At 45.8% G+C, this 27,025-nt stretch overlaps 1 protein-coding gene across 1 annotated transcript in view; it reads right to left on the bottom strand.

Annotated features, from left to right (window-relative positions):
- Window positions 1–27,025, bottom strand: part of LTF (lactotransferrin) — a 29,939-nt gene that overhangs the window by 141 nt on the left and 2,773 nt on the right. Inside the window, exons 2-16 of the mRNA XM_006892962.1 lie at window positions 24,128–24,291; window positions 22,085–22,193; window positions 21,605–21,787; window positions 21,177–21,324; window positions 20,461–20,516; window positions 17,906–18,084; window positions 16,159–16,333; window positions 15,181–15,335; window positions 14,503–14,593; window positions 12,901–12,948; window positions 11,813–11,968; window positions 10,583–10,724; window positions 6,394–6,461; window positions 4,552–4,736; window positions 2,666–2,855 (exon numbers count right to left, since the gene is read on the bottom strand). Coding sequence (XP_006893024.1) covers window positions 2,666–2,855; window positions 4,552–4,736; window positions 6,394–6,461; window positions 10,583–10,724; window positions 11,813–11,968; window positions 12,901–12,948; window positions 14,503–14,593; window positions 15,181–15,335; window positions 16,159–16,333; window positions 17,906–18,084; window positions 20,461–20,516; window positions 21,177–21,324; window positions 21,605–21,787; window positions 22,085–22,193; window positions 24,128–24,291 — 2,049 coding nt within the window. The remainder of the gene's footprint in view (window positions 1–2,665; window positions 2,856–4,551; window positions 4,737–6,393; window positions 6,462–10,582; window positions 10,725–11,812; window positions 11,969–12,900; window positions 12,949–14,502; window positions 14,594–15,180; window positions 15,336–16,158; window positions 16,334–17,905; window positions 18,085–20,460; window positions 20,517–21,176; window positions 21,325–21,604; window positions 21,788–22,084; window positions 22,194–24,127; window positions 24,292–27,025) is intronic.

Genomic DNA, 27,025 nt, shown 5'->3' with positions numbered 1-27,025 from the left:
TTTTAGTTAAGCAACCAGTAACTGAAGGATCATGTCTAAGCAGAGAATTTCCCTTCTCTCACCCACCGCACTAGGTAATGCTTGACATTCTCATGTTTTACGACTACTGCCATCACAGGGAATCACTGAGACACAGGTTTCTGACTCTGACCCTCATCCTTGGTCACTCCCACCCGCACAGCCCCAGACCCTAAGCAAGAGACCAGGAATCTAAATGGTCATGTGCAAAGTGAAACCCAGGCATGCTGGGATCTGAGAATCACTGCCTGGAACCAAACCAGAAAAGCAAACCCATTATTTCTGAGCGTGCAGAGTAGAGGCCTCGCCATAGGATTTTCAAGGCCATGACCTTTCTGAAGCAGATTGCATAGCCTTACTCTCTGGCGGCCTAGGGGGTAAGAAACTGAACTGCAATCCTGAAGGCCCCCAGCTTGAGTCCAGCAGCTGCTCCATGGGATTAATTGCTCCTCCTGTGCAATTAACTGAAAACCTGATGGAGGGGCAGCTATGGGTCTGTTCTGACTCGATGGTACTCAACAACAACAACAACTTCCGAGGTGCCTCTGGAGGGGTTCAAACCACCGAAATTTCAGCTAGCAGATGTTATGGTGTTATGGATTGAGCTGTGTTCCTCAGAAAGTCCTGTTATCAATCCAAGCCCCTGTCCCTGTGGTTATAATCCTATTTGGGAATAGAGGGGGGTGTGTGTGTGTGTGTTTTATATTTTGTCAAGGTAACAGTAATAGTTGTAAGAGAGGTGATGAGACATGAAGATCATCAAGGAGCTGAGGAGCAAGGCCTGAAGAGACAAGGACCTTCCCCTAGAGCCGAGAGAGAGACAAGGAATTTCCCTCGAGTCGGTGTCCTGAAGTCAGAAGTCTCACCTTCTAAGCTGAGAAAATAAACCTATCTTTGTCAGAGTTGCTGATTGGCAGTATTTGTTACAGCAGCACTCGATAACTAAGACAGTAGCCACGTGCTAAAGTGATTGTTTTACCCAGTGGTCTTGCCAACACGGTGATGTCTTCTAAATACTTTAAACAATTCTCTCATTTGCATTACATTTTCCAGGCTGAGATGAATTTTTCAAGTTCAAAATATTTGAATATATTGAATTTGTATTCTCTATGGTTATTTATAGAGAGTTCTGGTGGCCTAATGGGTAAAGAACTATACTGCTGATCCAAGGGCAAGTGGTTCAAATCCACCAGCTGCTTCACAGGAGAAAGATGGGTATTCTCCTCCTGTGAGATTTGTTGTTTGCTGTTATGTGCCATCGAGTCGCTTGCGACTCATAGCGACCCTGTGTACAACATCCCTAAACTCTGCTCTGTCCTGTGCCAATCGCACCATCTCCGACACACCCATCCTGATTGCCCCAGTCACTGAATCAATCCACCTCATAGGGGACCTTCCCATTCTGTGCTGTCCCTCCACCCTACCAAGCATGATGTCCCTCTCCAAGGACCTGTCCCTCCTTGCAATATGTCCAAAGTGTGTTAGACGGGGCCTTAGAATCCTTGCCTCAAAGAAGCAGCCCAGTTTGGCCATTTCCAGGATTAATCTGTTTGTTTTCCTAGCAGTCCATGGTACTCTCAATACTCTTCTCCAGCACCACAGCTCAAAGGCATCAATTCGACTATGCAAAGGCGTTTGACTGTGTGGATCATAACAAACTGTGGCTGACTCTGAGAAGAACGGGAATCCCAGAACACTTGATCATGCTAATGAGAAACCTATACTTGGACCTGTGAGATTTATATCCTCAGAAAACCCGCTATAGAGTCAGCTATGAGTCAGTTCTGACTCAACAGCACATAACCACAATAAGGTTGTTATTGGAGTTTCTGGTGATGCAAATGGTTAAAGTGCTCAGCTACTGACTGAAAGTTTGCAAGTTCAACTCCACCAGGGAATGCTTAGGAAGAAAGACCTGGTGATCTAATCTCAGGAAATCGGCCACTGAAGGGCCAGTGGAGCCCAGTACTGCCCTGCCAAGTGCGTGTCACCATGAGTTCAAAATCTACTTGACAACTGACTTCCTACTGCTTATTACTTGGTTTTGTGGAAACTTTGTAGAAACCAGAATTTTTGTCATTTGTTTCTAACCTATTGACTTATTTTTATCTCCTGTTTCACATTGTTAAAGGAAGCGTTATTTGACATGAAGAGGTATTATATTGTCATGATATTTTTGTTAAACCCATCTTCATCTCTGAAGATCCCTGGTAGTGCTCAGCTGCTAACTCAAGGGTTAGCGGTTCAAACCCACCCGCTGTCTCATGGGAGAAAGGCGTGGCAGTGTGTTTCTGTAAAGATGTTGTTGCTGTTGTTGTTGCGTACTGTCAAGTCAAACCAAGCCCCAGCTGACCCTCCGGCAGTTTTTCAGAGGCAATTAGTTAATTGCCTGGGAGGAGATTGCCCATCCTTCTGCAGAGCAGCTGGTAGATTCGAACTCTGTGCCTTCAGGATTGCAGCGTAGCTTTTTACCATACAGGGAGGTTCTACTCTGTCCTATAGGGTCACTATGAATCCGAACAGACTCGACAACAGTGCATCTGGTCTTGGCCCCTTTGTCCCTAGAATGAACCCTGCTTATCCCTCAGATATCAGCTTTCCCCAGAGGTGACTGATTTCCCAGTGACATTATCTGCAGTCCACTTACGGGAAGGTTCGCATCTTTTCAGATTGGCCACCGCCGTCACATATGCTGATCCTAAGTGTTTTTCATACGTTGTTTTGCCCTGGAGTCTAGCCAGACATTCTGTGTTGTCGTTGAACAGAAGGTTCTTGGTTTGAGACTGGAACATGCAGAACTTGCGGGGGCACTCGGTTCCATTTCTTCCAAACTTTGCCTGTGTTAAAGGGTCAGTCAGTACATGAGTGGTTGAGGAAACAGCAGAGTTAGAGGCTTCAGGAAGGCCAAGAACACTTCTTCCGTCCAGGATTAGCCCTGGGGAAACCATGAGGCAAGGGGATCTGATCTCTGGATCTGTTCAATTCCTGTGTTGACCCTTTCCCATCTCACATTGCTGCCCGAGCTCCTGGGGACAGACCCACCCTGAGCGGCCTCCTCTGAGCATCTCCAGTCTCCTCACTCTTTCTGATCTCACTTCCAACCCCTTTCCCTTCCTTCTCATTTCTGGAAATTCCCTTATGAAACTACGTATGAGTAACTAGGAAATAGCTCAACATTCTTGATATCTTCCCCTCAAAGTTGATGATCCTGTGTGTTTCAAGATGCCACCTCTCCCGGAAGGGCATTCTACACTGGAAAATCCAGTGTCAACCTCTCCCCAGGCCTCAGTTGGGTGTCTTAGCTTCCCTTAGGCACAGTTCTGCCCCCAGATACAGCAGGACCACATAGTAACGTCCCCATGGGTGTGTCATGAAGACGATAGATCTCCTACCAGCACCAGTAAGTGAGCCAAAGGCAGGACTCAATAAATGTCCACTCTTGTGGAGGCTTCTGTGTTACCAGGATGCTGAAGAGACCAGGCCAAGACTGGGTAATTGGGATGGGTGTGTCAGAGACAGTGATTGGCACAGGAATGAAAGGCTTGGTGATCTTGAAAACCAGCCAATAAAAACCCTGCAGACCACAGTAGTCCAAACCACAGCCAATCACGGAGGTGACACACGACCATGGCTTGCATCATGGCTGTGTGAGGTCCTTATCTGGGGTCAACTCAATGACGATTAACAACAACAACAATGTGACTAATGTGAGCATCCCAAGACCATGTCTTTAAAAGAAAAACATGTTGTCTAGAGCCATGATGTATGTTTTCATATAGAAACAAAAGCTCCAAGAAAGAATTAGATCTCAAGGGGGGATTTTAAGCTTTTCTTCAAACACTCTCATAGGAGCCCAAAATCTGTAGAACAATTCTGAGTTTGTTGTTTTGGGGGATTGTTGTTGTTGTTAGGTGCCATCGAGCTGCTTGCGACTCATGGCGACCCTATGTACAACAGCCCTAAACTCTCTCTGCTCTGTCCTGTGCCAATCGCACTGTCTCTGACACACCCATCCCGATTTTCCCAGTCACTGAATCAATCCACCTCATAGAGGGCCTTCCCCTCCTGCGCAGTCCCTCCACACTCCCAAGCATGATGTCCCTCTCCAAGGACCAGTCTTTCCTTACAACATGTGTAAAATCAAGCTCGTTTTGTCTCCAGCATCCCTCTGCTGGTGGAGGTTCTAAAGATACCACCAAAGTAAACTATCTTACACCTAGACGGTGTGGGAGGGAATCTCAGTCATCTCTCTCACTTGCTTAAAGACTGAAAAGAGGGGGAAAGGAAGAATTGTCCTCAAATCAAGCAGCTGAACGCAGCCATCCAGGGATATGGAAACTCAAGGCAGAAATGAAGTCAGTTCCAGAAAGTCCAGGGTCACAATCCTCTGAACAGTCCCAGAGCACGATGCAGTTACCACCAACTTCAGAGAGACAGAAAGACAAGAGGGGCTGGTTCACCCAGCTCTGTGATGCTCCCACCTGGCAGGGGCCCAGGCAGTTAAGAAGAGCCAGAGACCCTCCTGGTCCGTACCTGTTGCTGAAGCAGCACCTGTTCAACATATGCTGCCTTATCTTTCCGAGACATCACAGCGTGACTTGGGGCCACAGAGAGGTGGCAACTCTCAGCCTCAGACACAGGCTTCCGGGTGCCGTCGAGACACAGCAGCTCAAAGTCCTCCAGCTTCAGATCCTTAGCCCAGGCTTCAGGGTTCTTTCCTGCAGGGAGAGAGGAAAGATGGATTCAGCCACACTGCCCAACTCGGTCAAGGGGTTCTTTCTGGGTGGGTGTGGTCAAAGATATTGAACATTTTCTATTTATTAAAATATAAAATGAATGCTTTTAAATAAGCAATTAGTGTTTCTTTTAAAAGAAAACCAACTTTTTTAACACTAGAGAATATTAACATTACATTTTACATCAGTCTGATCCTTGGCACTCTCTTTGGAAGATCCAAATATTAGATTTAATGGCTCATAAATTCTATAGATAACTATGTTGTTGTTGATTGCTTTCGACTCAAGCACGACTCATAGTGACCCTATGAACAAAAGGCCTGAACCCCTCTACAATTATCAACATTTATTAAAGTTCATCGAGTTTCCGGAGGCATGTTGTTTAAGAAGTGGATGCCGCTCCTGCTTCCAAATAGAGAACTATAGACACATCCATACATATGCAAATAGAATTACATCTTTTAGCCTGTTTGTCTGTGTCTCTCCCTTTAAAAACATCCATTAAAAAAAAATCCATTCTCTTGACTTCAACCATTTGATATTGAGAACATGCCAAATCCACAGGTTTCACCTTGATCCCTCTCCTAGGAAACATGAGCTAGTGGGACAGGGGGAAGGAAGGGAGAGGCAGGTGTGGCTGAAGATACTTTCAAAGGAGGGAAGCAGAAAGCTGAGGCAGTTCTTTCTTAGATGACAATGACAGTCCATCTGGCCAAGGAAGGGAGGGATATTTTGGAAAACAGCAAATGCTTAGAGTCTTTAATTTGGTTGCTTGTGTTGTTTGTTTGTTTAAATATATTGTTGTTGATTACCTTTGAGTCAAGCACAACTCATAGTGACCCTATGAACAAAAGGCCTGAAGCCCTCTACAATTATCCACATTTATTAAAGTTCAGAGTTACCAGAGGCATGTTGTAACGAAGAGGATGCCACTCCTGCTTCCAAACCTGTCATAGTTTGTTATTGTTGTTATGTGCCGTTGAGTTGCCTGCAATGCATAGTCACCCTATGTACAGCAGCTCTTAACCCTTCCCTGTCCTGAGACAGTCTCACTAATTCTGACACACCAACTCCCATTGCCACAGTCAAAACCCTCTGTACAGCAGAGCACACTTAGAGTAGACTAACAGATAACGGCAACTGAAGTTGTGTAAATACAGAGATCACAAAAGAGAATGATTGTTCCATCAATGGCTAGTGAATGTTTTCTGTCATCTGCATCTGCTCTTGACTCTGTTTTGACTTACGCAGAAGGAGTTTCCAGACTAAGGCTCACAGTTGTTTTATGAAAAGAGGAACTGTCTCTGCAGACGCTCAGTTTTTGTGTCATCCATACTCAGTTTTCCAGAGGCAAGCACAGTGTGTAGTTGACTAGACAAAGCCAGAGAGACCCTTGCTACTGAGCATATTGGGGGGGGGGGGTGCACACGTGTGTGTGTGTGAGAGAGAGAAGAGAATTTGGCTTCAAAACCTGTGTGACACTTAGAGATGTTATTTCTTACCTTCGCAAAGAATTCTGGAATTAATTCAACACCTGGAAAGGGTTATGGTGCCTTCCCAGTTGTAAATCTGAATACTAGGATGTTTTGTGGTGCCAAAGACTCTGCTTTGAGGGAGAAAAGGAACAAGCTTCACCTACCATCAGTGTTCTCCAAGACTGTGACATCTTTTACAAATGCAACATCTCCATTCCCTTCAACCAAACACCTGAAATAATCCAGAAAAGAAACACATTTGAGAAGAGTATTCAAGTTTTCATAAATATGTGCAATGTTGTTGTTATCAAGTGCTGTCGATTCAAGCATGTCTCATAGCGACCCTATAAACAAAAGACCTGAACTCTGTTCTGTAACTATCGTCATTTCTCTATGTTCATAGAGTTTCCAGAGGCATGTGGCTTAGGAAGTGGTTGCCACTCCTGCTTCCAAACCTGAATCAGTCTGGGAGCTCCACCAAACCCTGTCCACAATGGGTAACCATTATGGTGTTTGACACACCAGTGACACAGCATTCAGCATCACAGCAACTCCAATATATCCCAAAAAGAAAGATAAAGAGGAAGTCAACATGTACAAGATAAAGGCAATGTTTCCAGGAACTTCTGGTTTAAAATAGCAAATTAAACACACTAGGATATCCTCTCTGTTTCTAAAATGCCGATCAAGTAATAACAGTAACATCAAAGATATGAAAGAAGATGTCATATTCATGACACAAGAACAGGAAGTTCTAAAAAGGGACAGCCTGAATGTGGGAGAGTTTTTTGAAAGTTATAAAATCATGAAATAGTTTAAGATGTTATGATTATTAGATTACCCCTGGGTCACTCTAACCCTAAGGTTATATCCAACCACTTGAGATCAAGCTTGTCAGAAAGCTCAATAGCGTCATGACAAAGTAGATTCACTTGGTTCTCCAGACTTCTATTCTCCCTTAGATTTCAGTCTGGTATTTTAAGAATGTGTATGTTTTGTTGTGGTTGCTGTTGTTGTTATTGTTGTTAGGTGCCATGGAGTCAGATTTGACTCATAGCAACCGTATGTAAGCAGAACAATACACTACCCAACCTGCCCCAGCTTCACAGTTTCTGCTGTGTTTAAGCCCAGTGTTGGAGATATCATGTCAGTCAATCCCACTGAGCACCTTCCTCTTTTTTGTTACCCTCTTCTCTTCTCCCAAGCATGATATCCTTCTCTAGAATTAGTCCCTCCTGCCGGAATATCCAAAGTATGAGACAAAGTCTCACCACCTTGCTTCTAAGGAGCACTCTAGATGCACCGCTGAGCGTGTAATTCAGCACTTTTTGTTTGCTTTTAGGAGTAGAGTTGGTCAAAGTCTTCTAGTCCTGACATCTCCCTGAAATCCTTTTGAAATTCCTTGGGGAAATGTTTTCCAAATTAAACTTAGTTACCCAACCAAACTATAAATTATTCCAGTGATAGAAATGTTTTCCAAGCGTGCTCACTCACTCATCTCTCGCTGTCGAGTTGGAGTTGACTCATCGCAGACCCTTCAGTGGGTAAATGACCAGAGGAGAGTGCCTGTCTTTCTCCCTCAGAGAGGCTGGTGGATTGGAGCCACCGCAGAGGTGTGGCCTTTACATTAGCAGCAAAATGCCCTGCGGATGACCGCCACTTTCTCTTACTCTCTGGGAAATGTGTTTTCTCTAAGAAAACTAAAGATACAAGATGCAAGTAACAGGGGAAACAGATAACGCGAACTGAGACCAAGGGAAACTCCAGCATGAGGCCAGAGGAATCCACCAAGCACAGATGTGCGATGACCTGGAGAGTAACAACCCAGAGTGGAATTGGCGGATGGAAGCCTGCAGGGAAAACTACGTCCAATGAATGATGAAAGACATAGTACCCAGAGTGTGTGTGTGTGTAGATTCACACACTGTGGTAGAGATTCTTAGTGATCTTAAAACACACACAGAAAATTTAAAAAAGAGAGAAAATTAAAACTTCCCACCTATTGTATCCAGAAGAAACAAAAATGTATACAACGAACAATATTATAACATTGTTGTTGTTGTTGTTGTTGTTGTGTACCATCAGGTCAGAACTGACCCATAGCTGACCATCCATTAGGTTTTCAGAGGCAGTTAATCACATGAGAGGAGATTGCCCATATTTCTTCCTCAGAGCAGCTGGAGGATTTGAACTGGGTGCCTTTGGGATTGCAGCACAGCTTCTTACCATTAGACCACCAGAGCTCATATGACAACATTATACTACATGGAAAAGAAAGACAAGGAAACCCAGACATTCATTCCATCCCAGCTCCTATACAGCAAAGGAGAACTTCCCAGTGGGATTTCTCAGGCTGTAAATCCTCATAGGACCAGACAGTCTCATATTTCTCCCAGAAACACTTGGTGGCTTCAGACTGCCAACCTTTGAGTTAGCACCACACTGCTTTAACCATGACAACACCAGGGCTCTTTACATCGTCTGTTTGAGAATCATATTTTAGATAGTCTGAATACGTAAGCACTGAATAGGATACAATCTTCCTGATGCTGAAGGAACAGGAGCTTGAGGCTATGGCGTGGGACTGACCAAATGGCAGTGTGAGAAGGCCAGCTCATCTCTGTTAACAGGAAGTAGACACATAACCACTGCAAGTTCACAGTTACAACCCAACAGTCCATGGGCTTCAGATGGATAGACGTGAAACAACTCTGTTTTAGTGTTCAATTGTTTTTTTCATCAAGTCTTCCAATTAGACCCCTGGCATAATGTGAACAAAAGACAAAGCATTTTTTTTCTAACCTAAATAAAGACACTAAAGTGTGTGCAAGGAGTTCTCGTGGCCTAGTGGGTAGCCTCTCCTAGCAGCATGCCCCAAGTAGGTGAGGTAAAGTTTAATCATCTTGGCCTCCAAGGAGCACTCTGGCTGCACCTTCTCTAAGATAGATCTATCTGTCCTTTGATGTTTGTTGTTGTTATGTGCCATTGAGTCGCTTGCGACTCATAGCAACCCTATGTACAAGAGTTCTAAATGCTGTTTTATCCTGTGCCAACCTAGCCATCTCAGACACACGTATTCCCACCGCTCCAGTCACAGAATCGATCCATCTCATTGAGGGTCTTCCTCTCCTTCGCCGCCCCTCCACTCTGCCAAACATGATGACCCTCTCCAAGGACCAGTCCCTCCTTGCAACATGCCCAAAATATGTCAGATGAAGCTTCAGAGTCCTTGACTCCAAGGAGCATTCTGGCTTCATCTTCTCCAGGACAAACCTGTTTGTTCTCCTAGCAGTCCATGGTATATTCAACACTCTTCTCCAGCACCACAGCTCAATGGCATATTCAACACTCTTCTCAAACATCAAAAGCATCAATTCTTCTTCTATCATCCTTATTCCTTGTCCAGCTCTCATCAGCATAGTAAGTGATGGAAAAGACCATGGACTGAGTAAGGTGTACCTCTGTCCTCAAACTGACATCATTGTGCCTCAATAATTTGGAGAGGTCCCTGACTACAGACTTTCCCAGTGAAATATATCTCCTGATCTCCTGACTGCTGGTTTCAAGTTCATTGATTGTGACTCCAAATAAGATGAAGTCATCAACAGAAGAGAGTTTCAGGGGAGCTCTGGTGGCCTAGTGGCAAGAAGTTGCACTGCAATCCCAGAGGTGAGCAGTTCGAATCCACCAGATGCTCTGCTGGAGAAGGAGTGACAATCTCCTCCTGTACCAGTCAGATATGATAAGAGAAAGAAAGAGAGAGAGAAAGAAAGAGAGTTTCAATCTCTTCTCCATCCATCTTTCTATCTAAATATGCTAATGGAAGCAATATTTGGATAAAAGGGATTGTGCAATGAGAACTGCGGGTGGTTTCTACAAATCACTAAGAGGTTATTACTAGCAAATTAAGACAGATTTTTGTCATTGCTCATCACTTCACTGTTGAGGAAAAACACTGCAGTCAGGTTTTCTCTTTACCATTTCTAAGGCCAAAGTTAATGAGAAACTGAAAATGCAGCAAGTAGTGATGACTCACCTGCGACGGAGCCGCTTTGGGAAGAGAATTCTTCCCGGTTGCATTGCACAAAGAACTCAAGATGTCTCCCACCCCACTGCTCAGTTTTCAGGACGAGACCCTGAGGCTGACTGGGATCGACTTTGGCTCAAGGTCACAGAGAAGCCCTGAGCTCTTACCGCCTGAGCCAGCTTCCTCTCAGTGGTTGTGGGTCTGGTGGAGGGAACCCTCTTTGAGCCGGCTGCTGCTAGCACCAGGCCACCCCTGGCTCTGTTGTGACAGGTCACTCCTGACCTTTGGAAATGCAGCACCTGGTGGAGGTGGGTGACAACACGTACCTGAAAGCCCCGGTGTAGCCGAAGAATCTCTCCTTGCTGCTGGGCACACACTTGTTCTGACCCTTCTCATCACCAATGCACAGGGCACAGAGATTCGAAGAGGGGTCAGCTCCGGGAGCACAGCTTTCACTGAAGAATTCATCTGTATGGAAGGAACGTGGGAAGTCAGATGAACCAATGTTAGGAACCTTTAGCTTACAGGTGATACCAGTGAGGGGGGCATGCATGACAAGGAGAGAAGGTCAAGTTGAGGTATAACCATTTATGTCTTATTGAGATTCCTTTGCAGCATGACCTAGATAGAGAGCAAGTTTTGATTCAAAATGGTCAGCCTTCATGAGGCAGACAAGGCAGCTGCATTTTCCACACTTTGGGACCAGGAAAGCTCAAGGAAGTAATTCTACATATGGCTGCATCCAGTCTTAGGGTGCAGAGAACTAAAGGCGGAAATCCCTTTCTGCTATATCCATTCTAATTCATGTTGACTGCATGGTACAGAGCGAAATTACTACATAAGCTTTCCCTGGCGGTAATGTTTATGAAAGCAAACATTCAGGACTTTCTGCTCAGTACCATTTAGTGGATTTGAACCATCAAACTTCAGATTGGTAGATAAGCACATACTGTTTATGGCCAGCCAGGAATCTTTGAAAGTGCTGAGAAATAGGCATCCAGCTTTTTCTGGGGTGGGTGGATGGGGCATAGGAAGCAGAGTGTACCCTGAACTTGCCTTCAAGTCAAAATTATCCAGCAAATCCCCTACTGACTTCTCCCTTCCCTTTGTTGTTGATGTTTTATGTTTTATGTCATGTTAGGACCAATTCAGAGCTGACACTCCAACAGGTTTTCAGGAAGCAGGAGTGGCATCCACTTCCTAAACCACATGCCTCTGGAAACTCTATGGACTTTGATAAGTGATGATAGTTACAGAAAGGCTTCGGGCCTTTGGTGCATAGGGTCGCTATGATTCGTGCTCGACTTGACAGCAATCAACAACAACAACACACACAGCACAGGAGCTGACTGCCCATCTTTCTCCCATGGGGCAACAGGCCTATTTGAACCATGTACCTTTGGGTTGACAGTGCAATTCCTTATCACTAGGCCCCCAGAGCTCCCTCTCCCTCCCCCTGGGCTTCATGGTTGCAAATCTCTGAAAGCGTAGCAGTCCCTAATGGGATGGACCCGTTCCCCCATCTGCCCCACCACAGCTCCCTCTGGACTCCTTACCAAACTTGCAGGAGCCTGTCTGGTTGGCGATCAGGCCCATGGGGATGTTCCAGCCCGCGGTCCTGCCCACGCCGGTGTGGCAGGACTTCCTCCCTTTCAGTGTGTTCCAGGTGATGTCACCATCTGCCTTCCTAACCACCGCCACAGCACGATACCCTTGTACAACAGAGGGCAGAAGAGCAAGTTTTAGAGCACTGGAGAGCAGCTGTCTGCAGCCCAGGCCAGGTGGACCAAGGAGCATCACCAGAAGATGACTCTATCCAGACAACTGGCCGATGTCAGGCAGACGCTACAAGCTTAAGCAGTTGTCCTTTGTGGAGATGAGACTGAGCTGTGAAATGAAATCATGCGGACTGATTCTCTGAGTGTGTAAAGGAGACTCTCTTTCACTGGCTATACCATGTCCCTGAGCTATGAATCAGCAGTCACCTTCAGATGTGGACTCCTAAGCAAAGCCCACTGAACAAGAAGATGCCCCCAGCTGTGCATAAGCCACTGACTGCATGTGCATAGACAAGGACAGTAATGACCACCAAGCTGGCCGCTGTGCATGTGGAGGGTTGGGGAGCGGATGTCTCCAAGGCCATCTTTGGGCTGATCAAAGCCAGCCTTGCACCAGGGGAGCGGAAAGGAGGGTGCCGTTCTTGTCCTGATGACGTGCCCTTGACAGACATTTCCCTGAGCTAAGCCAGCACTCTCTGGTGCACAGGCTGAGAGGACACATAGAGTACCGGATTTGGCGCAGAAGACCTTGGTTCGAAGCCAGGGTCTGCCACTGTGTTACCTACAGTCATGAGTGAAATTCTATTCACTTTAGCCAATTTTCCATACCAGTCTTTGCTCATCTGTAAACACGAAGGTGGTAACACTCCAGTCCCACGGCCAGATGCAATTAGATAAACTCAAGTTGTCTATCAAGTGCTAAAGTGGATCTAGACATACTTATAGGTATTCTATTACGGAATAATTTATATCTTCAAAAATGCGATGGCTGTGTCTCGTTCTGTGAGTTTTTAAAAGCCTCTAACAACCCCTCCTCCAGCCATGAGGGCTTGATCTTGCCCCATTAGTGGTTCATTCCGACTCACCTTCTGCTGGTGTGTTCACACAGTCAGAGCTACCATCTCTTTGGGATCCTGAAAGAACAAAGGCCAGCAACACTGAGAAATCACAGGACCAATCTCGGGAGACTAAGCCCCAGCATTTACATACAACAGAAATACATAGATGTGCTCCCCAAAAGGCACACACAGGGCTGTTCATAGCAGTGCTGATTCACGATCACCACCAACAGGGAATGAACTGAGTGCCTCACATTATATGTTGTAAACCCTAACCCTAAATCTATGGTTGTAAACCCATTGTTGTTGTTGAGTACCAACCATCAAGTCTGAACCGACCCATAGATGACCTTCCAGTGGGTTTTCAGAGGCAGTAATAGCACAGGAGGAGATTACCCATCCATCTCCCATGAAGCAGGTGGCGGATTTGAACTGCATGCCCTTGGGATTGCAGTGCAGATTCTTACCACTAGGCCATCTGAGCTCCCTTAATCCCATTGCTGTTGTTGTTGATTGCATTCAAGTTGGACAGACTTATAGGGACCCTATGAACAAAAGGCTTGCAGCCCCTCTACAACTATCACCATTTATCAAAGTTCATAGGGTTTCTGAAAGCATGTTATTTAGGAAGTGGTTGCCACTCCTGCTTCCATTAATTCCATTAGGGAATAGATTTCTTTGCTATGCTAATAATGGGCCAGTATTCAGGTAAGGTATGTCTTAAATCCACCTTCTTTGAGACATAAAAGAGCAGGTTATGTGAGGAAACAAGGTTATGCACAAACAGAAAGGAAAATAAACAACATGTGGTCACCATCCTAGAAATAGAAGGTAAAGAGAGAGAAGGACTTTCATCCAGAGCAGATGGAGGAGAAAGCCTTCCCTGAAGCCAGTACCCTAAATGCAGCCTCTTAAAGTGTGAGAAAACAAATTACTGCTCATTAAAACCACCCCATTGTGACAGTTCTGTTAGTGAAGCACTAAGAAAGTAAGACAGTCATCAACTAGAAATTACCCAGTGCCTATCCCCGTGCCCATCAATAGCAGAACGGATAAATGATTTTGGTAGTCACTTGACGGAATACTGTACAAGAAGATTGGACATTCCTTAACTAGATGTGCGTATAAATCACTGTTACAAATGCAGTGCTGAGCGAGAGAAATCAGATAGCAAAACAACTTTATACTGCACAACACCTTTAAAATAAAGTTAACAGATAGAGCTGGTCTGAGCTGTTAGAAGTGGATATGGTGGTACCCCTTGGGTGGTCAGAGAAGTGGAAAGAGGACCAAAGGAGACTTCTGAAATATTCTGTGTCTCCAGGTGGGCACAAATCAGCTGGGAAAGTACAGTCTATGGAATATCATATAGCTGTACCCACAGTGCACCTTTCTGGGTGAGTTACAACTTTGCTAAAATATTTTCTAAAATAAGAACTGGATGCCTGTCTACACTTTGCTAGATCTCAAAGCAACAGGTAGATGGTAACATGCATTGTTTCAGGAATCCTTTCAACTCTCTAATTCTCCCAACTGAATGTATGCATGCATCTGAACATCTTCCCTTGTCCCCACCTCCAAAGTCCAGAGGGATTGATTATAACCTGAGAGGCAGCCCCCTTCACTTACTGGCCTTCTCCGCCAGGACAGGCACCAAGCCACACTTGCCCGCCGTGTAGATTAATCCTCCATCCAAACTCATGGCGTCGGCTTTTCCTTTCTGCAAAGACAAAGGACCAGTCAGTGAGGCTCTTCCCTGACCTCCTCCTGTTCACAGCTCTCTAAGAGCCCAGCTCTACATCATGTCTGTGTCCCAAACACCAGAAAGAGATCAGGGTTGTTTTAACGGAGCACTAAGGATACACCGTGTGCATGCTTTGGTCTCTACCAGCCCCAGCACAATTCAACTGAAATACTAGGAGAAGTGACACTAACCCTCTACCTTCTGAACAAAACCCTTCTTGTGTCCAGCACACTCCTCCTGGACAAGCCTCCTTCTTGAAGAGACAGCTAGAAGCAGTTAGCTTCAGCTGATCTCCACCCATTAGCACTGCTCCCTTCGTGCTACAAGGAGAAGTTCAATAAGTGAGCAGAAGTAGGGCCTCCTGGAAGATCTGTTCAAATTATGCCTCCCCAGATTTCCCATGTTTGGAAGAAGCATCTTAGAAGGTTATCATCAGTGAAGATGAGATCAGCTCTATGGAGAAGGGTGGATGGATCCTAATCCAAGATGAATGGTGTCCTTGTACAACAGAAGAGACACAGAGCGGGAGAGAGAGAGAGAGACTGGAATCCTCTACAACCTACCATGACAAGGGTGATGCAGTCCTGGGCAGTGGAGGCCAAAGTACAGGTCACCTTCCCTCTGCTCTGGCGGTTCCACTGGATACACTTGCTCTGCTCCTCACTGCCCACCGCACACCACACCACCCTGGCACGCCGGGAATCCAGGGTTGTTTTCCCTGGGGAGAGGGACGAAAACTGAATATCTAAGGCTCCTGACCTTGGATGGACATAGAGGCTTCATCTTCCTCTTGGATCTCTGCAGAGTCCAACTCCCCTCAGAATACCCTTCTCTGCCTAGACTTCTCACAAAGACCCTGGGGAGCTGCTTCCTCCAGTTGGGGTAGCCCTTCCCTTCCTCCATTCCCCAGCCCCAGCCCCTTCCTCAGCTCCCTTTTTCACTTCCATCCCTTCTGAGACCTTCTCTGCTTCCAAACCATCTATCAGCCCTGAGTGCAATGACCTGTCTCCTGTCTCCTTCCCATGGGATGAAAGTTTCATTCATTTTCATCATGGAACTAATGGCAGCCCCAGGAGAGGGTGTCCGGCATCACCATAAAACCTCCCCTGAAATTCCCAGTGACCCCATGAACTACAATGCAGTGTCAAATTTCCCTAGACTCGTACTCCAAGCCCACTGATAAAAGGTCAGCCAGGATTGAACTCCTTCTTGTAATATTTTTTTTCTAGGGCCTTGGACGGAAGTGGGGAGGTTCTGTTGATTCCTGGTCAAAGGAGGTAAGTTCGTTTTTCTGTCACGACTTGGCCGGGGGCGGGGGTCTCCTGATGTTCACAGGGATATATACCAGCATTAACAACTGGGCACCTTGAACGTCCTGATGTAAGTAGCAGAAGACACTGGGACCTACGTCAGAATCACCACAGTGAAGAGCCCTCTCTGGCTGAGAGTCAGAGGAGTGACCCCCCTGGAGGGGGGCAGTCACGAGTGAGCAGGTATGAGGTGTATCCAGAAGACCTCCCGCCCTGCCCATCCTCACTCACTTTCCTTCAAGTTCGCTTGAGCTGTGATGTAGTCAAAGCCAAGGTACAGCCCAGCGTCTATCTCGGAGGGAATCCTCAAAAAGCCAAGAGTGGAGTCCTTGAAGAGCAAGTCCTTCTTCTGAGAGGGGGAGCCGAAGAGCTGGAATTCTGATGATTTATCTTTCCCAAACCTTTCCTGTTTGAGGGAAAATCAAATTAAAGGTGCTCATAGGAGCTCAGTGAGCTCCAGTGGCCTCATGGTAAGAAGCTCCCCTGCAATCCCAAAGGCGTGTGGCTCGAATCCACCAGCTGCTCCACCGGAGAAGATTAAGCAATCTCTTCCCATGAGATTTACTGCTTCTGGAAACCTGCTGGAGGGTCAGCCATGAGTCACAACAACAACATAGGAACCCTGATATCATAGTGTGTTACACACTACGCTGCTAACAGAGAGATCAGTGGTTCAAATCCAATAGCTGCTCTGCCAGAGAAAAATGGTCTGTCTCTTCAAAGAAACCCTGTGGAGGGGGTGGACATGAGTTGGAATCAATTGGACTGCAGTGAATTTGGGTTTTGTTCAGGGGATGCTAAACAGGAAGGGAATAGAAATCAGTGTTGAAAAGGAGTCTCTGGACCTTTGACAACCTCAGTTGACATCTCTCACAGAGGGAGAGACTCGCACCATTCCTGTGATGTGACTTTCTCTTTAGAAAGCTGGGGTGGGGGAGCAGGGCAAGCACATTGGTGCCCCCAAAATACGGCCTTTTCCCATCCTGCTTCTACTCCAGCCAACTCAAGATGCACTTAGCATTATGGGGAAGAACACGTTGAAGAGTCTGGGTCATCCCCGCCCGCCTCAGGCCTAATAAGGACCCTGCTGGTGTAGGTGGTCACATATTGGGCTGCGAGGCAGATCCACCAAGCACCTTGAGGAAGAGAGAAGAAGCAGTCTGCTCCCACTAAGATTCACAGCCTTGGGAATTCCCTGGAGGGTCACCATGACTAGCAACCAGCTCAATGGCAGCAGGTTTGGGGTACAGGGGTTATTGGTTTAAATCCGAACATAGAGGCTTCTTTAGCGTCTAATTTCTCTAAAGCCATAACTGGGCAATATCTTCACCTCTCTGCCCTGGAAAGTAGGTCCCACCACACAGTTTTCCCTCTACACTCACAATATTATCTAAGGCAACAGCTAGGCTTCTAGGCCAGGTCACCTGGGAAGACCCCAGTACCATACAGATGGCCAGGATCAGTCTTACTGGGCACCCTTGAGTTCTGATACCCTCAGGCCAGATGGAGAATAGGAGGAGCCAATCCAGGGAGCACTATGGACCAGAAGCGGAAGCACAGGCACCCAGCAGGACAGAAGATGGAGATTAGCTGGACCAAGGAAGATGCATAGGGCTTCAGCTGTCTGTCACCTCCCTGCTGTCTCTGATGGGAATGATGAGAACATGAAGGAATAATCACTTCCACCTAGCATTGTAGAAGACTCGCTACAGGTTGAAAAGGGAAATTAGACTTGAAAATGGGAAACAGGCAAACTCTCTAAGATACAGCCAGTCAGCAATATTGGATGGGAGGGGAAGGGAGTGCATTGTTGCTGCTGCCCGGAGCACAGACGGGGGGTCAAGTGCTTCAAGGCACTAATGAACTGCTCTTTGGTGAGGCTGATGACGGCCTTCAGAGTGTCAGGAAGTCAGAAAAGAAAAGATCAATCCATCCTCTCCCCAGATTCAATAAGGGGAGAGAATCGTGGTGGGAATACCTGTGCCTGGCGGAGAAGCTCCCAGATCAAGTTTGCCTTGCCATTTGCACTTCGGGCCACAACGGCGTGAGAAGGCACCCGGGCCAGGTTGCACTCCTGGAACTGGTCCACTGGCCTCCGGGTGTTGTCTGGGCAGAGCAGCTCGTACTGGTCCCTGTCAGCCTCGTTTGGCAGGCTCTCTGGGCAGAGGCAAGGGGTGAGAGGGAGCTTAGATGAGATGAATCCAAGTGGTAGCCATGAGCTATCATTCCCCTCGACCCACAGTTCTGAGCACGTGACCAAGCTCAAGGTCAGAAAGGCAGGAATTTTCTCCTGAGCCTTCAGAGAGATTAAGACATTACCCAGAAAGCCCTGGAGACCATTCTTGTCAGAATTCAGGGGATCCACTAAGAGAAAAATGTAAAGTTCTATTGAAGAATATAAAAAAGATGGGTGTAAAAATGAAGATATTTATCACGATCATGGGTTGGATAACAATGTCACAAACATGTCAAATTTTCAGGGCCAATTTAAATTCAAGGTAATTCCCATAAAAATTCTATTAGTATTTTAAGAAATAAATTTAACATAAAGATTCAAAACTACGTATGAGAATTGATCTGATATTGAGACCCGTGACTGATCATAGACAGGAAGACAAGCAAACACACTATTGTGATTTTAACACAAATACGGATTAATTTAAAATACAAATATACTGAGACCAAATAACTAAAAAACTGATAAGTGAATATGCAAACTTAGTGTTGAAGTAGTTCCATGGACCAGGAGGTAAAAGGTAGAGTTTTTATAGTTGCTACAAGGAAAATTTTCTCACAATAACAGGAGTCAGGTAATACTAAAGCCGAATCTTTGCCTAATATCCCATATAGGTGATTTATAGACAAGTGTTAGGAGTAGAGAGAGAATCTTTTGATCTTCTTTTTAAAGGATTTGTGACATTAGGGTGAAGAAGGACAAGGACTGTTCTTTGAAAGGTAAAACTGATTCACTTAACATTATCAGTATCAAGGACTTCTGTTTGGTAAAGGTGCCACCGATATATGACAGATGAGAAATGATCATAGTAAAACTGAAAACAGATCACAGTTTGATAGCTAAATATTAATAGAAAGTCAAAATCAAGGAGAGGCAAGGCATAAACTTCAAAAGAAAAACAGTCAAAAGGTCACAAAGTGAGAGAGAAAAGTCTGTGTTATTAGCACAGGCATTCAGGGATGATCACTGCCTTGTTCCCAGACATGACATTTAAACATAAAATGTCTGTCGTTTTAAAATCACCGTCTGGCCAAAAGTCAAAAATATCCCAACTTGAAGTTGTAGAAAAATGAGAATGATGAAGTGTTGGTGGGAACATAATTGTGTACTGTCATTCTAATATGGTGATTCAAGTCAAACATGAGCCTGGCTCTGGCGGGCCTGATATAATGTGGGCCTGGCTCTGGTTGTTAGTTAATTATGTACCATCAAGTGTGAACAGCTGACTTTCCAGAAGGTTTTCAGGGGCATTAAATCACGTGGAAGAGGGGAGCTCTGGTGGCCTAGTGGTAAGGAGCTGCAACTACAATCCCAGAAGCGCACAGTTCGAAGCCACCAGATGCTCTGCCGGGAAAGGAGGGACAATCTCCTCCTGTACCAGTCAGATCTGATTTGACGGTACACTCACACAAAAATAATAATAATTTTTAAAAAATCACGTGGACGATGACTGCCCATCTTTCTCCTGTGGAGCAGCTGGTGGATTCAAACTGCGTACCTTTGGGTTGACAATACAACTTCTTATCTCTATCATAAGCCTACCTCTGGTGGAAAAAGTAGAGAGTAAACCTGGCTTTCATGGTCCTGGTAAAAAGTGGACCTGTCTCTGGTGGAATGTGATGGCTTCTATGCAAGCAGCAACAACTGTATTTCAACATATGATCACCATGGCCACGCTCCTCGAAGAAGATAGATATAAAGATGGCATGTTTGGAACTCTACATGGTTATGAAAAGGTAAGACTAACTTGTCTTTCCATCAATAGTGTGATGGATAAGTAAGGTACAGTTCATGCAGCCTTCTGAAGCTGTGAGAAGCATTTACTGAACATTTGCACAACTGCATATTAGCATTGCACAACTGCATATTAGCATCTTTAAATGAAGAAGAAGAAGAAACCTGAGTGGAAGAACTTAGGAACCGCATAGTTTCTAATGTTCAGTAAAACTTGAGTGATTTTAATACCCAGAAGCACAAACAGCTCTGTACAGTCTGAATAACAAGAGGTAGCTCGGGGGCGGGGGGGGACAAAACACGTCTAGGGGCTAAACATAGGTGTCTGTGTGAAGGGGAAGAGATGGAACTGGACATACGAGATTTCAAAAGAAGGAGTTATTTTACATGTGAAATAATATTTAAAAAGAGCTGTGCTTTGTGAGAAATCCTGATCATAGAGTGTCAAGAGCCAACTGCTTTGCTTAACATTTGCTAGAACACGATAAAAGGGCTAATGATGATGATAATTTAATAATAATAATAAAAAGGTCCATTCTCCTGGCTCTTCTCCCTCCTCTTACCAAACACAGTGCTGTCCCTGACAAATGCCACTTCTCCAGCCCCATCCTGCAGGCATCTGTGAAATGAGAAGGTGTCAGAAGTGAGTCAGGGGCCCTGTAATTGTGTCCCATGGTGTATCTGCTCACTATGGAGGATTCTGAGGAAGAAGACCTCGGGGACTGGCTAGCAACACATCACACACACACACACACCCCCCATTCTCTCTCTCTCTCTCGTCTCTCTCTCTCTCCCCTCCTCTCTCTCTCTTTCCCCTTAAGGGTTGAGAAGTCACAACTACTTTCTACTACATAAAGGAGAACCCAGAAGCTTCCACACAGGCATGGTGATGGATGAATGGGATGGTGAAGGCTTGGTGACACTGAACAGATAAATGATAAACATACAATAGTAGCTCATGTGACTTTCTCTCTCTAGCCAGTGTGGAAGTGGGGTGACGGCCTCCCTGCAGAATAATGCCAATCCCACCACCACCAGAAGGTGGCTTGGGGAGTGGGGAGCCTGCCAGCCTTTGTTTGCAGCACAAGTGTGGAGGGGTGGGACAGACAGGCCTCCCTGTCCTCTGGCTCCTGGTGAGACCCACATAGATCAGAGTGTCATCCCGGACATTCTGGGTCTCTGGGCGCATACTGCGTGCTACTTGCTCCAGAAAAGGGTCTCCTGACATGAAGGCACTTGCCACTTGGGTCACTGTGGAGAACTGGACAGTCTCGCTCACCTGAATGCACCAGAGTAGCCGAAGTATGGCTCCTGTGTGGAACAGGCACATTTATTTGCACCTTCGCCCGCACATAGACTGCACAGGCTGGGGAACCGTCTGGCATCTGCACAGGGAACGCAGCTCCGCGAGAAGAACTTGGACACAGCTGTTGTCAACAGAGAAAGGGACCCAAGTGGGAGCCAGCCCCACCCTCATCAGCTCTGCCCTTTGTCCTTGACCCTCAAGAGAGTCCCCTCTCCCCCACCCCAGGAGGCAGCCTTTGGGTGGCATGGAGGGGTGCAGAGAAATGCACCTTGCAGATAGAAGGCCCTCAGCATGGCTGGGCATGATAACACACGTGGGGCCCCAAACCTCTGCAGCAGGAAGAGACACCCCTTTCTGACACCCACCACCTTCTACCTCCCCCACCTCACCCACCACCTTACCATATTCAATGGGTGTAGGTGGCCCTGGCCACTTCAAGTATGGACGAAGTGTCCCGATAGGGATGTTCCAGCCGGCAGACCTGCCGAGCCCAGTGTGACAGGACGCTCTGCCTTTGAGTTGGTTCAGCTGGAAGTCAGTGCCTTTCTTGACCACAGCCACCGCATAATAATGAGTCTGTGGGTCTGCAAAGGACAGAGTTTTGAAGGCTCTTAGTGTAGAGCAGAGGAAGAAAAGTCTGGCCAAGTCTTGGTGGGAAAAGAGAATGAAAGGCTGGTTCATCCAAGGGAGAAGCAGTCAAGAGCCTGCTGTTCCCTAGAGGGGGCTCCATCCTTCCTGAGAGTTCTCATCAGGGCGGATGACCTTATCTGGTCCATGGAGCCCAGGGACTTGGCATCTTGTAAATGGAATGCTGACCAGCTCCTGCCTCTGCAATCAAAACTCAAGGGCACGCTGGCTTCTGAGTCATTGGAAAAACTCACTTGCTTCGGATCCATAGACCTCAGCCACGACTGGCTTCAGTCTGTAGGGGCTCTGGCCTGCCACAAGCAACAAACCACCATCAACAGTCGTAGCATCTGCCTGATTTGCCTGAAAGAGAAGAGGCCAGGTGGGCTTCAGCTGAAAGCCTGCCCAAATCCAGAGCCACGAACCCAACCCACTGTCATCAAGTCAGTTCCCACTCCATCCTGTTTCCAAGGCTCTAAGTCTTTAGTGGAGGGGAGCCCCATCTTTCTCCTGGAGAGCTGGTGGATTTGGAACCGCCCGAGCAAAATGAGCCGTGCGTTGGACCATCCCGGTTCCTTCCAGAATCTGAAGTACCTTCCTAAAATACTACATAACTCGGGAGAGACTGGAGAGCATTTTGCTGAGTGAACTAACTCAGTCTCTCACAAGGACAAATATTACATAGACCATTGTTGTAAAAATAGAAGGATAACTAGTAAAAAATATATGGGAACCCAAGGGGGGAAGGGGTGCAAGCAGAGAGGTGAGGATGGGTAGGGGTGAAACCACAGAGTTACACAATTAGGTGGTGGAAGGGGGGCAGGAAATGGAAGGATCTGAGTGAAAAAACGGTAATAATGGGAACATCCCATGGTGATTCATTTTAGAAAACATAATGCATGAGAATGATTATAGAAGGGTTGAGGGACAGAGCAGAAGTGATTGTTGTTGTTTTTGTTGTGTGCCATCGAGTCACTTGTAACTCATAGCAACCCTGTGTACAACAGCTGTGCAGCCGGCCCTGTCCTGAGCCAGTCTCACTGATTCCAACACACCTACCCCCATTGCCCCAGTAACCCGTGTCAATCCATCTCAGCCAGGTTCTTCCACCCCTGCGCTGTCCCTCAATCCTTTCTTGATGTCAGAAAGCACAAAAACTGTGCTTTCATGAATAACTTTGTCCTCATAGCAGACGTTGCAAAGCAAACCGACTGAGTGTATAAATAAACATATTTCAAATAGATATTTAGAGCTTGAAAAACAAAAAGTACCAGAAATCACTTACTAGTTATTATATCTTCTCTCGCTTTCTCTTAATCTAAAAATGCCTTGGAAAGAGTGCGGTTACATTGAGAGAATGACGACTAGTGTCTTCCTAATGCTCAGAGCCCAGATGAGATTTTCCCCAGTGGTGTGGTGTGGAGATTATGATTAAACACTCACACACACACACTGCCATTTCAATTCCCACACATAAAGACCCTGTTGGATAAAATAGAAAAAGCACTTTATCATTTCCAAGGCTGTAAATGAAGTCTTTATTAAAGCAAGCTACCTCATTTTTCTCCCAGGGACAGCTGGTGGGTTCAAACCTCCAATCTTTGGATTAGCCATCATCATTCTCTCAGAACTGAGGTAGTGATTGCCCAGAAGGTTCACCTTTCAGATTATCCCACCTACACTGCATCCTCCTCATTCCATGACTGTTTCGGTGCCAGTCCGTTCTGAAAAGATTTTGGTAGAACAATTTTTTCCAGTGCTTGTCTGTCAGATACTCTTCTGAAGCTGAGCATCCAAATTAAGACAGACTAGGAAGAAGGATTGGCCTTCTACTTCCAAAATAAAAGGTCTGCAAAGACCCTATGTACAACAGAGCAAAAAAATTAAGAGTAGATGAGCAAATATGACAGCTGAGGCTGAGCCGTCATATTGAGACACACAGGAGAGGAAAGGAAGACCCCAGACGAGATGGAATGACACAGTAACTGGAGCAATGCGGGTAGGCTTGTCGGAGACAGTGAGACTTGCTCAAGATGGGGCAGGGTTCACAGCTGCTGTCCACAGGGTCGCTAAGAGTCACAGGCAACTCAGTGACACATTACAACATCAACACACAATATGAATCTGTGTTAAGATACTAGTTTCTCCACGAAGAGTCTCCTCGCTTACAGATTTGTAGCTTGAATCCTTCTGCTTTCAAAACAGCCCTGTTTCCTGTAGAAAAGACTCCTCCTAGCTGACTGGTGCCGAAGAAGTGAAGCAGGTGGAGGTCTCACCCACCAAGCGCGATGACTTACCGCAATGGCCTTGATGCACTGAAGGCCGGAGTTCCTGTTCACGCAGCTGAGAGGGGGCCCACCCACTCTGTCCATATTCTCTTGGAATTTGGAGCATTTTGCTGCCTCATCTTGTGATGTGGTGCACCACCTAACAGTTTCCTCAGAGACGGCCAGACAAAGCGCTGGAAGAAAGAGACCAACGAGTCAAGGGGTCAGTCAGTGCCCATGGGAGGGAGGGAACACATTTGCCTCTCTGACAGAATTCTGCCATTTACCAATCTATACACATTTCATACCATAACATTAGTTTCCATTCTCTCAGAGTAACATTCTTCCTGCTTCCTCCAAGGGTCTCCCCACTTCCACTTCACCCTTCTTCCAGCCCCTCCACACCCTCTGAGCTTTGTTTTGAGGCAATTGTTGTCTTTATGGTCTTGTGTGGTTAATTGCTCTGAGGAACAAGTGTTACATTTACTTTACAGGCTAAGGCTGTGTTTATCTATTTGGTGAAAAGGTAATTCCAATTGGTGGGATCAAGTGCAAGTTTAAAGGATGTCTAACAGCCTCAGTCTCGGGGATTCCTCCAGTCTCGCTCAGACCAGTATGTCTGGTCTTTCTCAAAATGTTGAATTCTATTCTACATCCCCCCCCCATTCTGTCCAAGACCTTCTGTGGTCTCAATCTGAACTAACAGTACTACTAGTAGTAGTCCAACGGCATGCAGCTGCCAGGTCACCAGTTGCTCCATGGGAAAAGGATGGGCAACCTCCTGTCATGCAATTAATTGCCTCCTAAAACCCAGTGGAGGGTCAGATATGAGTTGGTTCCAATTCTATGGTACTAGCACAAATGACAGTAGTAGTAGTAGTAGTAGTAGTAGTAGTAGCAGCAGCAGCAGCAGCCAGGCACTATCTATCTAGTTTTTATGGTGTGAGAATAGTGGAGGCTGTATTTCAAGTGGTCCCCTAGTCCTTTGGATTCACTGTTGCCACACATCTTTGATTCTTCTCCTTTACTCCATTCAGATGGAGAAAGACCAATAGTTGCATCTCAGATGGCCAGTTGCTAACTTTTAAGATCCCAACCACTTCTCACTGACAGAGTCTTGGATTCCTTACTCTTGCCCTGACCCCATATTGTCCCTTCTATTTTGTGGCTAAGTCAGGCCACTGTCTCCAAGTAGAGGCAATTTGCTGGCCTAAAGCAGACTCTGCGCTATCCAGAGCCCTGTGATTTCACCTCAAGTTTCATTAAATTAGTGGAGATAGTCAAGAGCCTCTGGATTCTTCTTGCTTCCTTTGACTTTTGATGTGTTTCCCACCTCTACTCTTGGACCTCTCCAAAGTGCTGAAAAGCAATGATGTCAGCCTAAGGACTAAAGTGCACCTGATCCAAGCCTTGGTCTTCTTAGTTGCTTGCTGTGCATCTGACAGCTGGACTAAAGATCACAGAAGAAGAATGGGTACCTTTGAGTTGAAGTGCTAGAGAAGAGTATTGAACTCTACTAGGAAGGACTGGCCATCGCTGTGCTCCGGCTTTTGCCACTAAAATGGATGCAGCTTCCAACTAAGGAAGAAGCTGGACCAGATTGACTTACAGTTCTTAAAAACCATATAGCTCCCTGATAAAGAGCAGCTATGAAAGGATCTACGGAGAACATTTTAGTTCATTGCAAATGACTTGAATGCTTTCCCTGTAACGTCAGGAACAAGATACGGATATCCTTTTTCATCTCTTCTATTCAACATGGTGCCACTGGAGGTTCTGGCCACAGTAATATGACACACATCACAAAAAAAAATAAAATAGAAATTAATTAATTAAAAGTATAAAGGTGTAAGGAAAAGGATAGTTGAACAAAGTTCATTATTTGACAAGACATGATCTTCTTTGTATTAAAATCCAAAGAAACTACCATTAGAATTAATAAACACTATTAGAAGAACTGTAATATTATTAGTACTAATAAATATAACAAAATTATCATTATGGGTGATCTATATACAAGGTCAATATGCAAAATTCCATTGTATTTTTGTATGCAAGTATTGAGCAATTTAAAATAAAATTGGGAATGTATTTCTAGTCACATTGTTGTTGTTAGGCGCCGTCAGGTTGAGCACAGCTCATAGCAACCCTATGAACAAGAGATCTCTACCCTGTCCTATCCTGTGCCGTCCTCACACTTTCTGATACACTTGAATCCATTGCAGCAGTCACTGTGTCAATCCACCTGTTTAAGAGTCTTCCTTTCCTTCACCAACCCTCTGCCTTTGAAAGCATGATGCCCCTCTCCAAGGAATAGCCTCTCTTAGCAACACGCCCAAAGTATGTGAGACGAAGTTTTATCATCTTTCCCTCCAAGGAGCACTCTGACTGCACTTTCTCAAAGACATATTTGTTTATTCTTTTGGCAGTCCCTGGGATATTCAGTACTCTTCTCCAACACCACAGCTCAAAGGTATCAATTCTTCTTTTGTGATCTTCACTCACTTTCCAGATCTGAGATGCACAACAAGTGATCAAAAGACCATGACCTGAATCAGACACACCTTAGTCCTCAAACTGACATCGTTGTTCCTCAATAATTTGGAGAGGTCCCTGACTGCAAACTTTCCCAGTGCAATATGTCTCCTGACCTTTGTCACTAGCTATTTCCATTATCATGAAATAACTCAAAATCTAGAAAAATATTTAACAAAAGACATGACAAACGGCGGTTCCGCAGCCTGGACGATTCGTGCTCGCAGCTCACCTCCTTCCTCTACAGCTTCTGCCAGCAGAGCCGGCGGCAGCGCATCATCCAGCGGAACCGCACGGAACGCCTCTCCGACCTCCTGGATTGGAAATACCTCGGCCGGTACTATATGTCAGCTCGCCACATGGCCCTGGCCAAGGCCTTTCCGGATCACTTCA

Source organism: Elephantulus edwardii, unplaced genomic scaffold (genome assembly GCF_000299155.1).
Source record: "Elephantulus edwardii isolate Elephantulus edwardi_28Jun2011 unplaced genomic scaffold, EleEdw1.0 scaffold00121, whole genome shotgun sequence".
Lineage (NCBI taxonomy): Eukaryota > Metazoa > Chordata > Mammalia > Macroscelidea > Macroscelididae > Elephantulus > Elephantulus edwardii.
Note: the sequence above shows the minus strand (reverse complement) of the source record. Positions and strands in the feature narration are given on the sequence as shown.